Genomic DNA, 17,568 nt, shown 5'->3' on the forward strand with positions numbered 1-17,568 from the left:
CACATGTGTTAGGAACATGAACAACATAATCATGATCACAAGTTCAAATCACAGTGTTAAATGAGGAATTATATGAAAATTAAGCTTTTGACTTTAAGTTTCTCTTCCAAAAGAACTGAGAGGGCACATAAAATTAAATCCTTGGGAAAAAATTACATAGATTTGCTCTCTCTTCCTTAGTATGGAAGCCTGAGGTTTAAGAACAAAGACTAATAGGAAACATATGGAAAAGATCAGTAACAAGATGAAATCCTGGCCCAAATACAGTCTGCCATGTTTCACATACCAGTGCCTCAAATAATAGACGAGATTTTTACAGCACTGCCAAGCATCACTTGAAACACAGCATGCTTTTAAAAAACCTGAAGTATAACAAAATAAACCCTGTGATTTCTTTGTAAAAATCTAATGGTAAACACTGAGGACACAAGGACAAATTCCGGGATTCACTTTACCTTATTAGTTTGTACAAACTTTGAAGAGTCTTCCAAAGCATGAACTCAAGGTTCACTGCCAAGAAATACAAGTTAATTCTCTGTTTAAAATTAAAAAAAAAAACAAAACACTAGTGAAAAAATGTAGCATTTAAGCAGTTAACCACTACTCCTCAGGAAAACAATTCAGTGAAAAGAGATTTTTTACATCTACAAAATAAAGGCAACAGAAGTTCCTAATGGCATCTTAGTTAATACTACAAAATTATTTTTTGTACTAACCTAAAGAGGCAAATCAGAGATCTACCTTCTGAGTGCAAGACACTAAATTCCATCACCAGATTAATTTTTATTTCAAAGGTTTGTAGCAGGCGTTCTAGTGCACGGATTTGGGAGGAAGAGGAGGACAGTGATAGGGAACAGAAAAGAAGGTATAATTCTCTATGTGGAAAAGTTATATATTTAATCTGTGTCACTAATGACAAATCCCTTTGTTTAAAAAGTAAACTAGAGGGGTGCCAGGGTGGCTCAGTCGGTAAGGAACTGACTTTGGATTGGCTCAGGTCATGATATCGGGGTCCTGGGATCGAGGTTGTAGGGCTCCTTGCTTCCTTGTTCAGAGTGAAGCCTGCTTCTCCCTCTCCCTCTGCTTGTGCTCTCTCTCAAATAAATAAAATCTTTAAAAAAAAAAAGTAAACTAGACATGCAATGCTGTATGTTTCTAATCTTGGTTGCTTGTCTTCACAAAGGAAAGCCCTGGTGTGACGTGAGGTTTCAGACAAGGGACATTTCAAGACCACTCTTGAGTTCCACCTTAAATTGTTGAGACCCTGAGCTCCAAGTTACAGGGGACCTTAATTTGGAGAATTCTTTGGCATGAAAATGAAAATAAAAACAGTAATCAGTACATGCTGTTTCATTTAGTTCTGTTTGCCTTTCATATTAGAGGAAATTCTTGCCACACCTCAAACCAAAATTAAGGGGAAAGGAAAGGGAAGTAAGCCACATAAATCTGACCAACAGCACAAGCATCTCAATTTGAATCCACAAAGTTTTGGATAATGAAAAGAAATACATAATCTTAATTCAACCCAAGTGTTTTCCAAGCAGATTATATTTGCTTAAATTGCTACAGTAATTCAAGGACAGCCCTGTCTGGACACACAGTTACTGTGGATTTTTAAGAGACTCAGTTAAAGAATTTAGGAATATCTGATTCAATTTACAGGATTTGCAAATTCATCAACCCCTGAAAACTAAAGCAAACTTAACAGGTATGATGATAAAATAATTTTCAATTTTTTTTTTAAGAAACTGTTCCTACTATTAAAACTTCTTAAGTATATTTGATTTGTTTAACATTAAAATAGATCATAAAAGCACAATATTTGGAGGCAATATCTGATAAATCTACTTTAAAATTTGATTAGCAAAAATATTCAGAGAAAGCAGTAATACAGTGATTTAAATTTTCTAAGATTTACCCAATAAATAATCTTTGTTTAGATTTATTTTTAATTCAGAATGAAAGATTTTTACGTTAATGGCATCACTGTCTCCTCTCTCACTCTCAACTTTAAATGACAAAACTGGCAAATGTCTGTGAGCCATACATCTGGGTAGGTTGACAGATTCTGCTTGTAGGGAAGAAGGATGTTTGTATCGATTTCAATAGAAATTTTCTTAATATTTCTCTGTTGACCAAATCTTTGACAGTAACATATTTTTGCTTTCATTTGACTCTTTCTGGAAGGGAAGATGTGACTGCTCTATCTGGTACTAAAGGAAACAGTTCCCTGGGTTCTAGTTAAGATTTAAATGTAGTATGGCTAAAAATAATTTTGAAACTTTCTTATTTTTAGTAGTAAAAGGCTTACTTCCTCAGGCCTTGGGTGTAAAACAGGATGTAAACTAATTTATAGAGTTAAATTTAAAACCGCTTCGGAAAGAAATCTGAGTCTATTCTAATACTCTGGTTTCTTATATCCTAGTTTCTGTGGTAAATCAATAAAATAACTGAGTCTTTAACAAAATACAATAAGGCTTTCCAATTTCTTTAACCTTTCCAGAACAAAGTTCAATCTCATTTTAATTAGAACTTCCTTATGAAAGCACAAGTGCTTCTTCCCAACTAAGAGAGATGTTATAACATAGAAGCATTTATAGCTATAATATGAAAAATTCACATTAATGGATAGTTTTAAAAATCGGTAATATATATTTTCCATTGCTTTAAAGATTCTGTTCACATCTGTTACTTTTCTATTACTCTGTAATGGGAATAGCATGCTGTGACCGGAGACACCACTGGAGAGAACAGCCATGTTCTCTGTGACTGTGTCCATTTAAAGAAAACGACTGCGGCAAAATAATACCTGGAAATAATCAGCATTAGTAGCGACACGCATCGCTAACAGGATGCAATCTGTAATTTATTTATCCAGTCATCCATTCAACAAATGTCTGAGCACTTATACACTGTGCATTATACTAGATTCTGCCAGAAATTAGGTCAGGAAGTGGGAGACTGACGGTGAGTGTTCTGTTTTGCTATGAGCAATTCTATAGGGAATGAAGCATAAATTGTAGAACATGAAAGGCAGAAGTAATAAAAATGTGCTTTGCAAATGGCTAGGAAGAGATCAGTTGAATGGAAAATCTGAATTAAAAAGAAATAAGAAGTCATTATAACAGGAAAACTCACCAGAGAGGAAGTTGAAGACTAAGATGAATAGGAAATAATGGGCGTCTGGATGGAGACAGGGTTGATTTCAAACCAGAAAACTGGACTTGGTCAAAAGGAAGAGGGATCAGGCTGAGCTGCAGAGCCAAGGCCCTTAGAGGACGATTCAGAAGAGAAACTGTCCTTAGGGAAAGCCTATCTTCATAGGTGGCCAAGAAGACTAAAAGCAGCCAACACTAAAGAATCCCTTTATTTTCAGGGAGACTTCCATAATGAGGTCTTGATCCCAAGTCAAAGGGACGCATTTAAGTGTCGGATTGAAAGTATCACCAGGTCTCCTTTTTCCCAATATATTTCTCATAATTGTTAAATAGAGTCAAGACCTTCATTCTCAAATGTAAGGTTAGTGATTGATTATTGCTACTGTTCTTTTTTTTTTTCCCAAAGATTTTATTTATTTGACAGAGAGATAGAGAGCACAAGTAAGCAGAGCGGCAGGCAGAGGGAGAGAGAGAAGCAGGCTCTCCGCTAAGCAGGGAGCCCGACATGGGGCTTGATCCCAGGACCCTGGAATCATGACCTGAGCCGAAGGCAGCTGCTTAACCAACTGAGCCACCCAGGCGCCCCTATTGCTACTGTTCTTAATACAAGGATGAAATTCAGAGCTCTGATGAGCAATGCTCATTTCAAAGTTTGTGTAACAGTCAGCTTCCAAGACCCCCCTCCATGCCTTACCTCCCCCCACCCCTGCAGCGGCATGCCTCTGCCCTGCTTCTACGTATACCTTTGTGAGACACAGCAAACTTACAGTAGAACCCTGTGGTGCAATGAGACTGAAGTGAAGTATGACATGTACTTCAAAAAGTTAATATGCTCCACTATAATAAGTACTATAAAAACTACACATTTAACACATAAAGTATTATCAACTAGTGAGTAAAATGTATAGGATGTTCTACACCCATTCCTGCTAATCTCCCAAGATCTGGAGCAAATGATACTACAAAGACTTCCCCGTCTGCCCGAGGCAGGGTTAAGCCACTATACCCATGGCACTGGGGTCTAGGCGGTAAACATTAATTCCCTTTGTCTGAGAATATGGTTTGCCATGTTGGGTCTCTCCGATAAACCGTATGCTCTTTATGGAGGGGACCACATCTTCCTTCATGTCTTCATCTCTGTGTTCCTCACCAAATACAGTGCCTCACACTCAGAAGTAACTGCAGTCTAAACTCAACCAAAGTTTAACTACTAATATCTGTAAGGTGGTTGACTAGCCAGGTTCACACACAACCTCTAGTACAGGTCACTAAGGCAGCAGACCCAGTTGGAGCTTTCCAGCACCCTGAGTTAGCCAGAACTGAACACTGCCTTTCAGGGTGAGATGATCTCCCTGCAGGACTTTCTCCTACTTCACCCACCAACAATTCAGCGTGAAGATTGTGGCTCAACTACCTTAATGAATTAAATTAGGTGTTCATTCCCTGAGTGCAGACTCCACAGGTCAGAATTCAGGCCCTCTAGATTCTGGTCCAGATTAGCTATGACAGTCTTATTTTACTCCTTCAATAGCTAACCACTATTTCCCAAGTACCCTACTCTTTGTTCCTTACATGTTTTGGTCATCTCTTCTGTCTGGAAATCTTCCTGGTCTTCCTCTATGAGAACCCTAACATTCTTCAAAATCTAGGTCAAATGTCACATCCTCTATGAATCCCACCGATATGAAGGAACAGTGCATACAGTCTACTGAGATTTGTAAAACGATTGTTTTAAAAGATCAAACCATTGCTATTTTGACATATTCTGTAGGTAGGGATGAGATTAAATATAACAAAACATACATAGGAGTAAATCATTGTTTTGTTTGATCCTATCCTCTTGGTTAAAAAAAAAAAGGCAGCGGCAGCAAGGTGGTCATTCCAAACTGATGGGAAATGGGAATTTTTAGAGGCTTGTCTAGGAGCAAGGGAAAAGGAATGCAGTAAGGACATGTCCTTGAGCAGCAATGAGTGGTCATGAATTTCAAGTGACACCAGCTGGTGTGGTCAGTTTTCTCTCCACTTGCTCTGCTGCATGAGTCAGGCTGCATGTAGATGGACAATTGAAGGAACAGGATTGGAGATTACCAGAAGAATAAGAGGATGAAAGGGGCCAGAGGATCAGGGACCTGTGCAAACAAGTGACAACGGTGATGGGCCGTGGGGTCCAGGCCACAGAGAGGAACTGAGTGCATTGGGAGGTATGAATAAAGGACAGTGAAAACACAATGGGTTCCCCATATTTACGTCCTACTGAAATTGAGGAATTACTACAGCTGGAGCTACTCCGTGGGGTAAGTTATAAAGACAAGCCGAGGTGTGAAGGAGCTACACCCTGGTAATGACAAGGCCCACGCTCTGGGTGCACAGGAGGGAAGAAAAGATCAAGGGTCCCTGACTCTACTTAAATATCAACTCCAAATCCCACGTTAACACATAATTACATTCCATACATTTATAGTTCCTGACAAGAAAATAAAAAAGAATCTAAGATGTTAGGGTCTAAGGTAGACTTTGTCAAATGGGGTCTGTTATAGACAATGATTTAAATAACTATCTTTTCAATTATCCCAATGATGAAAAATAGCTTGTACCACTCTAATGACTAATGGGATAGAGAAAAGTCAGTTCATGACACACAGGGACATGTTACATTAATTCTCAGGAAACCCTGAATGAGAGAGTTAGAGAAAAATACCTGCAGAATCAAAGAGGTAAGATTTTTTGTTTGTTTTCCTTCCTTTTAACCTTTATCTAAATAACAAACTTATCCATCTGGATCACTTTCTAACCTGCAAGGCACTTTTACATGCATATCTCACGTGACTGTCACAACCACTACTTGAGATAAGCTAGGAAACAATTACATTTCTCATTTTCATGAGGAGGCAAGAGGCAGGCATGTTAAGTGGCTTGACCGCCCTAAGTGACAGATGGGAAGTGAAGGTCTCCAGGCTCCTCATCCAGTAGACCACCACTACAACTTCAAGTTAACGGTCTTTCTCAAGCTGAGTACTCCTCCCGTGAAGTATACCCCTTATACACCCTCCTCCTCCCTGTACTGTGTGCATCTTTCTGAATCTCCACCAGACTTCAACTCCTGGGAGACAAGACAGTGTGCTTTCAGTATCTATTTATCTAGGACTTAACTCAAAAAATTAGTGGAAAGAAAGAAAATATATAGAATAACCTACTAAAAGCTCAAAGTTTGTAGATGGTAAATATTGCGTGTATTTGGGATTCGAGTCAAGTGGATCAGAGACAAAATAATTGGATTCTGGAAACGGTTTCATGGGGGAAAACTGGAAGTCATGGTTAGACTTGGCCAGAAACACTAAGAGGAAAGATGAGAGCTATTTTGAATATCTCAAACTCTTACATAAAAAGGAATGTTTCATGTTCTTCCAAGGGCAGAAAAGAGCATCGAAAAACAGAAGCTGCAGTGGGAAAATATTGGTTAATATTAACTAAGACCAAAAGCGTCTCCTCTCATAGGTAATGACCATCACTGAAGGGACCATATAGTTAGTGGAACAATCAGCATTTTTAGTGGATGGAATACCCAGCTTTGGGGTTGAGAGGTCATGTTATCATTGTAAATCTATAGGAAGCAAGACAAACTAGGATTCCCTTCAAAGATGGGTATGTAGTCTTGTTCAGTGTAAAATGTGACTTTTTAAAAAAAATACCACCTTATTGGTACTTAAACATTAATTTTGGTTTGAGCATTGCCCATTTATTCTGGATTGTTTTATATATTTCAATACAGATACAGATATTATGCACTTTATGTAACTGTTAATTTACACAAAAATTCTTCTAGGATTTACTGACTTTTCCCACAATATATTTGCTTTCTCCTTATAATAGGACAAAAAAAGGAACATGGGCTTTTTAAGTCTAGCACATGTCCTTTTCTTCTTTTTTGGAGTCAAAGTATATTGCCAATATGAAAATTATCAATGGGATGAAGATTATGATCAAGACCCAGATGATGTCTACCAACCAGAATTCCAATTTCATCAAAATGAGGACTTTCAAGTTCCTTTTCATCAGTATATGTTAGGCTGTGCCACTGAATGCTTCTGTCCACCCAATTTTCCATCATCAATGTATTGTGACAATCGCAAACTCAAGACTATCCCACGTGTCCCAGCACACATACAGCAGGTCTACCTTCAATTCAATGAAATTGAGGCTGTGACTGCGGATTCATTCATCAACGCAACTCATCTCAAAGAAATCAACCTCAGCCACAACAAAATTACATCGCAAAAGATTGATCATGGTGTGTTTGCTAAGTTGTCAAATCTACTACAACTTCACCTACAGCATAACAATTTAGAAGAATTTCCATTTCCTCTCCCTAAGTCTTTGGAGAGACTTCTTCTTGGCTATAATGAGATCTCCAGATTGCAGACAAATGCCATGGATGGGCTAGTAAACTTGACAATGCTTGATCTCTGTTACAATCATCTCGAGGATTCCATGTTACAAGAAAATGTACTTGCCAAAATGGAAAAATTAATGCAGCTCAACCTATGTAATAACAGATTAGAGTCAATGCCTCCTGGTCTGCCTTCTTCACTTATGTATCTGTCTTTGGAAAATAATTCAATTTCTGCTATACCAGAAAATTACTTCAAAAAACTTCCCAAACTCCAGGCTCTACGAATGTCACACAACAAACTACAAGATATCCCACATGATATTTTTAATCTTCCCAACCTTATAGAGCTCAATGTTGGACACAACAAACTGAAGCAAGCATTCTATATTCCAAGAAATTTACAACACCTATACCTAGAAAATAATGAAATTGAAAGTATGTAAAATTTCATTATCTTTTTTAAACACAAAGGAATATTATGCTGATTTTTTTTTTTTTGAAGATTTTTATTTACTTATTTGAGAGAGAGGGATAGCAGAGAAGCAGGGACATTGAGAGAGGGAACACAAGCATGGGGAGTAGAAGAGGGAGAAGCAGGCTTCCTGCTGAGCAAAGAGCCCAACATGGGGCTTGATCCCAGGACTCTAAGAACATGACCTGAGCTGAAAGCAGAAGCTTAACTGACTGAGCCACCCAGGCACTCCTAAAGAAAAAATCTTTTTTAAAAAACATCTATGCTTTACACATTGCTGAAGATAGTTGACTTAAGTAGCTAGGGAAATGGCCTAAGCTAGCCTCAGAAAGGTGTGCTATAAAAGTTTATAGCCTTGGGGCACCTGGGTGGCTCAGTGGGTTCAGCTTCTGCCTTCAGCTCAGCTCTTGCTCTCAGGGTGGGATCGAGCCCCACATCATGCTCTCTGCTCAGCAGGGAGCCTGCTTACCCATCTCTCTCTGCCTGCCTCTCTGCCTACTTGTGATCTCTCTCTGTCACATAAATAAATGAAATTTTAAAAAAATAATAAAAGTTTATATTCTTTTCTTTTAATGATTTTATTTATCTATTTGAGAGAGAGAGACAGAGAGAGAGAGAGAGAGAGAGAGAACGCACAAATCGGGAGCAGGAGAGCTTAACCGACTGAGCCACCCAGGCACCCAAGTTTATAGTCTTTTCTATGTAATGTTATCACTTTGAACACTGACAAGTAGTACTGTAGAGTATCTGAAAAAATAGGAGCTTCCTGAGTAGTTGGGACTAAAGGTGTTTTTTACTTTGTTCTTTTTGAGATTACTTGTACTATGAATTTATTACATAACAAATAATTAAATAGCCAAAAGAGCCACCATTTTTTTCAAGTTTTAATTCCAGTACAGTTAGCACACAGTGTTGTGTTAGTTTCAGATGTACAATACAGTGATTCAGCTTTTCCATCCATCACCCAGTGCTCATCAGGACAGATGCGCTCTGAAAGCCATCATTTACTTTGAGAACATATAATTCATCTGTAGTTTCATTTTCTTCATTTTATTATTTGATTACTGTAAAAACTAATTAAACCTAATTCTACCTATAAGGATTTTAATAAGACTATCTCATATTTTAATAAATTCCAATGTAGGATCTAGATGTAATGCAGCAGGATTAATCTTTAATTTGTATTTTTCAGATATCAATGTTACAGTGATGTGTCCGTCTGTTGACCCACTGTATTACCACCACTTAACGTACATCCGTATGGACCAAAATAAGCTGAAAGAGCCAATAAGCTCATACGTTTCCCTCTGCTTTCCTAATTTACACACTATTTATTATGGTGAGCAAAGAAGCGCTAATGGGCAAACAATACAACTGAAGACTCAAGTTTTCAGGAGATTTCCGGATGATCCTGATAGTGAAGAACATGAAGATCACCAAGAAGGTCCAGAACAAGAAGAAACAGAAGAAAACACTGACCCTCTCTATTACGGAAGTTAAGAATGGCAAGAAACTATATAGGTATATATTTATGATTGTATACAATGGTATTATTCAGTATTAATTGAACTAAACATGGAAGGCTCACAGTAATATATCTAGAATCATGCATTAGTATAAGATCAGACTGAATTTAAGTTGTTGGTAACACTTGCATCATTACACAGTATTCAAACTTACTTAAAATTACACAAGTCTTTAGAAATATAAATTAGAATGACATGGGAATAAAAAACTAAACTTTAAAAATAACAGTATTATCAGGCTGAGGAGAAAAGAAAGTATGCCATCTCTAGTGATATTAACTGTTGTAAGAGTGACGAAAACAGCAGCACTAGAAGCCAAGAACTGGAAGAGGCCAGCGCTGAGATGCCCGGGCTTATGTTCATGTAACGGGCAGTCATTCACTCAGGAGTCCGTTATTTTCTTTGACTTGATCTCCAGAAAAGCATTCACACTTGTATGTGAAATCTTATCACCATGACATCCACCTCCCTGGCCCTACCACTGAGAGCAAGAGAGGATGCTTCTGATTTTCAAAAGAGGCCATTCTGCTACAGATCCAAGACTTGTAGTTTCACGAAATCAACTGGTCTTTGTTTTTCTCCCAGAGCACCAAAGCCACACAATTCTAAAACATGTATTTGGATAACTAAAAAAAACACTAAACTGTCTCATCACAATCATATTTTAGCAGATTTCAGCAACTGTCCAAAACAATCTGTCTTCCATTTTAGTGGGGATCAATGTTTCTATAGTAAACTCACTAGGGAAAGTTTTTGTTGTTATTGTAGCTACACAGAGACTCACCAATAAATAACTGCTTTGCTCACATGGTTAGTTTAGCACACAACAGTATACCAGCATTATTAAAACACTTCCATTTTCCTAGCACGATAGAGTAGAAACACGTATGAGCATCAGCCCATATTTATTTAATTAGTGCTAAAGCTGAACAGAGTTCCTTTACAATTTGGACAAGCTTTGATACCTTCTTTAAAACCTTAGACACACCTATTATTTAGCCTGTCATTTTGAAGTATTTTAAGTACGCCTTGTAAAGAAGATGATGGAAGTGCTGTGATGAGCTCTTCTGACTTATCAGCTGACATTTCAGAGTTCCTCAGGAGAGGAAGAAACAGAGATAGGGAGACCTACACAGGGAACCCAAACCATAAATGTTAATAATGTGGACAACAGGCCAGGACCAGACATTTGGGTGCTTTCCACTTTTTGGCTGTTAAAACTTTAGGAGTTTTCAAGTGGTGAGTCTTTATTTTGCTGGAGATAAAGTGGAAAATGAAGCTCCTAACGATCTTTATTTCTTTCATCAAATTATTAGCATTTAGCAGAAACAGAACACCCACCTGTCCCAAAGGAATAGCTCAACAATTCAGAATGAACACAAATAACACTCCATTCATTCATTTAATTAACATTCATCAAGGCATTTGGTGTGTAAGGCTTAGCAATAAGGGCAAGAAACAGAATGTATGTGCACTTGTGATACCTCAAGATACAACGGTGAGGGTAGCAGAGCAAAATTCTAGTAATGTGGACAAAGCACACTTCCAACAGAGGTGAAAAAAAAAATTAAGGCCCACTTAATATTGGAAAATACTATGCGTGTTTCAGGATATAAAATAGATACAACTATTTCTAACCTAAAACAATTTAGAAACTAAAGAGAGGCCATCAGGGAAATGCCCCTGAAAACCCTAAGAGACCCTTCCACAGTCACTGGGAGGGCTTGAACCAAGAAGACAAGACCCAGAACAGACGTTATTAGCAAGGAGGCAGAGAGAGTAGGGCTCTCACACACTGCTGGTGGGATATCCAGTGGTGCAGCTGTTTTGGAAAGCAGTGTGGCAGTTCAAAATTTAGTCACTTAGGATACAGCCATTCCACTGCTAGATACATACTCAAGAGAACTAAACACATATGTTCACACAGAAATATGTCAGCAAATGTTCAGAGCAGCACTATCTACTAACAGCCAAAAAGTGGAAAGCACCCAAATGCCCATCAGCCGATGAATGGATAAATAAATTGAGGTATAAACACCCAACAGAGTATTACTTAGCCGAGAGAAGAAATGAAGTACTAAAATGTCATGCTACCACACAGATGAGCCAGGAAAACATCTAGCAATGTGAAAACTCCATCACAGAAGACTGCACAACAGTATGACTCCATTTAAATGAAATGCTCAGAACATGCAAATCTGTAAAGACAGAAAGATTCCTGGTTGCCTGGGGCTGCAGGAGGGGAAGAGGGTAAGTGGGGAGTGACTGTCAATGAGCAGAGGGTCTGTTTTTGGAGGGAATGAAAATGTTCTAAAACTGATTGTGGTGATGGCTGTGTAAATCTAAAATTACCAAAAATTATTGAATCGTAGATTTTAAAAGGGTGAACTATATGAGGTGTGAATTGTCTCAATAAAGCTGTTAATAGAAAAACTTAAAGAAAATAATATCAACTCATTCTTTTTTTTTTTTCAGATTTATCTATTTATTTATTTGACAGATCACAAGTAGGCAGAGAGGCAGGCAGAGAGATGGGGGAAGCAGTCTCCCCGCTCAGCAGAAAGCCCAATGCGGGGCTCGATCCCAGGACCCTGGGACCATGACCCGAGCTGAAGGCAGAGGCTTCAACCCACTGAGCCACCCAGGTGCCCCCCTCCTAAACTGATTTTTAAAAATCCTCAGAGAACAGGCTTTGTGAGGAATGAAACTGCACAATTTAGCAACTGAAAACAAGTTATGTGGAATGTGATAAAACCTGCAGAAGTCGGACTTGAGACTCCTAAGCCAGATGCCAGAGTAAGGGGCTGAACTCTGAAGCCCCTCTTCCCACATTCCTTCGAGGAAGCTGGTTCTCCTAGAGCTACTGAAAGAATAAAGAGAATTTGTATGTGTGACAGAGCGCTGAACAATGTGCGTGCCAGTTCCCGGCACCCAGCGAGCAGTAAGTAGTCCTTGAGGACAGCCGGCCTAGCAGCCTGCAGGATCTGTGTGCCCCCAGATGTCAGACCTGGGTGTGTTCTCAGGGACACTAGAAAAGAGCCAGCATCTCCGTGGGTTCCTTCCAAGATTCTTTTTGTATAAAAGACAAGTGAGGGGCGCCTGGGTGGCTCAGTGGGTTAAAGCCTCTGCCTTCAGCTCAGGTCATGATCTCAAGGTCCTGGGATCGAGCCCCGCATCGGGCTCTCTGCTGAGCAGGGAGCCTGCTTCCTCCTCTCTCTCTCTGCCTGCCTCTCTGCCTACTTGTGATCTCTGTCAAATAAATAAATAAAATCTTTTTAAAATAAATAAATAAATAAATAAAAGACAAGTGAACAAGTTTTTACCAAAGGTTTTCTTAGGGAGAGAGTAAAGTGTACTTAAGTCCTACACCCCAAACACACATATTCCAGGACACTATTTGCCAGTTCAGCTTTCCAGAGCACCCTTCGACAGCCTGCCAGGGCAGAGAACACAGCCCCCCCCCCCCCCCGCCCCCTAACTGGGCACCGCACCCTGCCTGGCTCCTCCAGCCTAATTGGAAGGGGTCAACTCGCTCTACTCCTCCCTCCAAAGGGGTGTGTGTGTAAATGGCTCATCCTGTTGCAGGCCTCAATGAGGAGGCAGGTTAACAACCATCTTTTGCTACTTGAAAACGGCCCTGAGGAACTCATACCCACCCCAAGTATTTCTCATTAAAAAACAAAAATGAAACCCAGTGCTTTCCTTAAGAAAAACTGAAGAATAAAGTACTTCTTTAAGTAGCACATCAAGACTGCACAATTATCGGGGCGCCTGGGTGGCTCAGTGGGTTAATGCCTCTGCCTTCGGCTCAGGTCGTGGTCCCGGGGTCCTGGGATCGGGCCCCACGTCGGGCTCTCTGCTCGGTGGGGAGCCTGCTTCCCTTCCTCTCTCTCTGCCTGCCTCTCTGCCTACTTGTGATCTGTCAAGTGGATAAATAGAATCTTAAAAAAAAAAAAAAAAAAGACTGCACAATTATCTATCACATCTACAGACAAAACCTGTTGATCTGATATTTACAACAGAGGAAAAAATGAAAATTCATCTATTTTCTCATTACACTTAAAAGCATTAGTTAGCTACTAGGCTGAGCTGTATTTGTGATCACTGACAAACCCAAATCATTCCATGAACCACGTTTAGTTAACAAACAAAAGCATAATACACTATTAGCTTTTAGAAAGAACATAAAAATAAAGGATATTTCATAAATTTGCTCACAATAAAACTGGTTGAGAATGTTAGGCTTGTGCTTATGTATTACCTGAAACACTCTACATTTTCCCTTTATTCCTCTGGTTGGGACCACTAAACTGAAGTGCAGATGTGTGCATATCATGTAACACATTTAACCAACTCCAAGGGGGAAAAAACAGAAGAAATAAACCTTGTCTCTCCTTCATACTTTTACTACTGCAAAGAATTCATAGGACCCAAAGGACAGCTAGAAATGAAATCCTGGTTTCCTGATTCCAAATCCATTTTTTTCCCCTAATTCTTGGAAATAAAGTATAACAGCAGTTGGAAACAAAATTAAACCATAACAGCGAAAAAACCCCTAAACTTTCTTATATGTCCCAAATTCCTAAATAAATATAACTATGCATAGCAAATAAATATCCCATTCTCATGGAAATTACATGGAACTTGCATTACTTTACCGGCTTAGTTAGGCTGCCAATTCACTATATGGGGATTTATGTACTATTTGGAAAAACTTACAAGTACAGTAAATTTTTAACATGAATCCTTCCTCTCATCAGGTCAAAATTAAATTTCATCCTTCAGTCTGGTAAATACTTTGATCTCATCTTTATCTCACCTGACCACATGACTAGGCTTCAGCCATAAGAAGATTTGAGATGAAGATCAACTCTCAGACTTTCCATAAAATCCTAGAATGTTGCCTAAAAGGGACTATAAATATCTAGTAACTCAATGATTCTCAGTGGTGGCAATTTTGCCCTCCAGGGTGTGATACTATGATTTATAAGAAAGATATTTTGGGTCTTCACATTTATGGTTCCTGGCTCACAATTCCCAGAACCCCTAAACTTAGAAGAGCGATTAAGGTGTCTTTTGTCATATTAATGCAGATGACGTTGGGGCCCCACTAAAGGGGGGGGTGGCTGGCTGCCAGGAGGACCAAGCAAGGCCACCTGCTATCTTGGCAGAGGGGAAGGGGCTGGAGGTTGAATCGGCCCATGGCCAATGACTTAGTCAATTAGGACTACGTTTGGAAGCCTCATAAACACCCAGAAGGATGGTTTAGGGGGGCTTCCAGCTGAACAGGAGGAGATGCCAGAATTGGGGGTACCTGAAGCTCTGTGCCTTCCCTAGACCCTGCCCTATGCATCCTTTCAACTAGCTGTGGATTCAGATCCTTTGTCACAACCTTTAATAAACTGGTAAACGTAAATGTTTGGCACTTCCAAAGCTGGAGTGCTGGTAAGGACAATTCTCTGTGCAATGGTTCTTTGTGGAGCCTAAAATGGGGCGTATGGCAAGAGCCTGTGAGTGCCTCCCGGTGCTGACTGTAGGAACTCCGGACCGGAGAATTAACATTTGAGGGGCTTTACTAACCTGCTGTTGGACATTATTAATTGAAGCCATCCCTAGGGACTGAAGGACATAAAAGGGTCTTGAAACCTGAAATAACATGTCTAGGATGGTGCTGGACGAACTTGCTAATAGGGGTGGCAGTGCCTGCGGAATGCAAGGAGGAGATTCTTACAAGCAGGGAACCTCTTTCCCCAGCCCCTCAGGGCTGATTCTGGAGCTGCACAAGGGGCTGCTGGACTGTACTGTCCACACTGTCATGGGGACAGTGGCCTTCAGACAGCTCTCTACCATCAACAAAGAGCTGCCTGGCTTATGGACAGCAGATCCAAGGTGAAGGGACAACATCCTGTCTGGAAGGCCACCAGTGTGACTGAAGAATACAAAAACAGATCCCCGTGGTATGCTGAACCACATGCTGTTTTCCTAGCAGTGACGGAGGAATGGAAGAACGTTAAGAGCCCCTCTGTGTGGGTTTTTACTGACTCACAGGCAGTGGCCAACAGCCCAGCCATATGGTCAGGCAGGAGGGTAATGGGATCTTGGCCTATTAAAGGAAAGTCCATATGGGGCACAGTCCTATGGAAATAATTGTGGGTATTAATGTCGGACAGGTCAATACCCACCAGAAAACCTGCCTTCCAGTTTGGGAGGATGAGTGGATCCAACATGCATCTATCCCCACGTGCTCCCTAGAAAAGGCCACTTGGGCTCATGAAATGAGTGTGTGTTGGTGGGGGGGGGGGGCTGCTGCAGCAGTGTTGAGATGGGCTGAAGCTAGAATCTCCTGCACCTTCTGAGGTACAAAATGCCAATATGATCTGTTCTGGCAACGAGAGAGATAGAGACTACAGGTGGCTGTGTGGCAGAGACCCTGGTGGGAAGGTCCTGAATGTGGCTGGCAACTCAGACTCATGTCAGGGGGCTATACAGAGGTCCTGACAGGAAGAGCTACTAACTCTGGTGCGGGCTTTGCAGACTTGGTGACAGATGCAAACGCTCAGAGAGAGATACAGAAAACAAGAGCGGAAGATATTTCACAGCCAACTGTCATCTCCTCAGACCAAGGAACTCACGTAATGTCCAACAGCCAGCAGAGAGTAATGACTGAGAGAAAGAGTTTTATACAGAACTGGAATGAGTAATTAAAACACTGGTTGTCTAAAACAGGGGGAGATAAAAAAAAAAAAAAAAGGAAGGGCTGGCTTACACACCTTCACAAGTGTGTTCACACTCAACATGAGTGGGCCTGAAGAAGCGTCCCCACTGGATACAGTCCCGTGATTTCTGGCGGGTCTGGGAGCCCGGGGTAGAAAGGGCCTGTGTTCTTTCTTCCCCACATCACCTCAGCTTTTTCTTTCTCCCCTAGCAGACGCAGCCGTCACGGGACCAGGGCTGCAACTACACAGGCTGGAAGCAGGGATGATTCCATGTTTTCAGGCTTTCTGTCAAAATTCCCAGAGCAACTTGGCAAAAGTGAGGCTAACAGTGAGTATAGCCACACTGCCTGGTGGCAAGGATGCACCCCCAGTTCTGCATCTGTTTCATTTACCTGAACAGAAGCGGACTGAGGGGGGATGGACTCGCTACACGAGCACTGCTGCCTGCAACCCAGACCAGCCCAGCGGCCGGGCCTAACAGCCCTTCCCGAGTTGGGAAAGTCTGGGTACAAATGCAGAGAACAAAAGTAGTAGGTAAAAGTAATGGAATGAATGAGTAGGCTATGTAATGAGGGAAATCCAGTATTACACGGACACCTGCAGAGAGGCTCAGAGCAGCTCGATCATATCAGACGCCTGAAAGGGTGAAGCCTGATGTTACCAAGACCACTCCTGCTTTTAGAACCTGACCAGAAAGCACAGACGCCTGCAAACCTGAGTGATCTCACCCTGGGAGCTGTTTTCATAAGATACGATGGTGGACTGAAGAGTTATTACTGACTGAATGGCATTCTGGTCGTGCACCAGCAACTTTAGACTTTTAGCATTGTTTGGCTATAAGGGATCTGTGTTCAAGGACCAGGCATGGACTGCTGTACTGTGATTTATAAGAAGTATGTGTTTGGTCATTCAAAGGGACAATGTCCAGAAAATACTAGTTGTCATAGCTGATGTGGGTGAGTGGTGGAGGATGCCACTGGCATCTAGTGGGCAGAGAGCGGGGATGCTACAAAATGTCGTATGTTGCACAGGACGGGCCCCGCCACAAGGATTATCTACTCCAAGATCTCAGTAGTGCTGAGGCTAAAAAGCTCTGTAATGACTAGATTCAAGCCCAGCAGATAAAGACACTGAGGTCCACAGAAGTTAACTTGTTCAAGGTCACTGCCAACCACGGAAGTGCTCCAGGGGAGGAATGGAGTCTGAGCGCATTTGCCTGCACTTCTGGCAGAAAACTGGTGTCCAGTAAACTTACTTCATGGATGAACGCCAATAAAACTGTACTCGCTGGTCATGAATTCCCAAG

The 17,568-nt window shown here is 40.8% G+C and overlaps 2 protein-coding genes across 3 annotated transcripts in view; one reads left to right on the forward strand and one right to left on the reverse strand.

Moving 5' to 3' along the window:
* LOC111153553 (centromere protein P) overlaps positions 1-17,568 on the reverse strand; it is a 240,665-nt gene that overhangs the window by 138,783 nt on the left and 84,314 nt on the right. The window lies entirely within an intron of this gene.
* LOC111153550 (osteomodulin) lies at positions 1,439-10,182 on the forward strand. Its single transcript, XM_022512633.1, has 3 exons — positions 1,439-1,708; positions 7,029-7,983; positions 9,213-10,182. Exons 2-3 carry the CDS (start codon positions 7,044-7,046, stop codon positions 9,518-9,520), a joined length of 1,248 nt encoding a protein of 415 aa, XP_022368341.1. The 5' UTR covers positions 1,439-1,708; positions 7,029-7,043; the 3' UTR covers positions 9,521-10,182.

The sequence above is a fragment of the Enhydra lutris genome, unplaced genomic scaffold, assembly GCF_002288905.1.
Source record: "Enhydra lutris kenyoni isolate GAN:26980312 unplaced genomic scaffold, ASM228890v2 scaffoldscaffold33, whole genome shotgun sequence".
In the NCBI taxonomy this organism is placed as follows: Eukaryota; Metazoa; Chordata; class Mammalia; order Carnivora; family Mustelidae; genus Enhydra; species Enhydra lutris.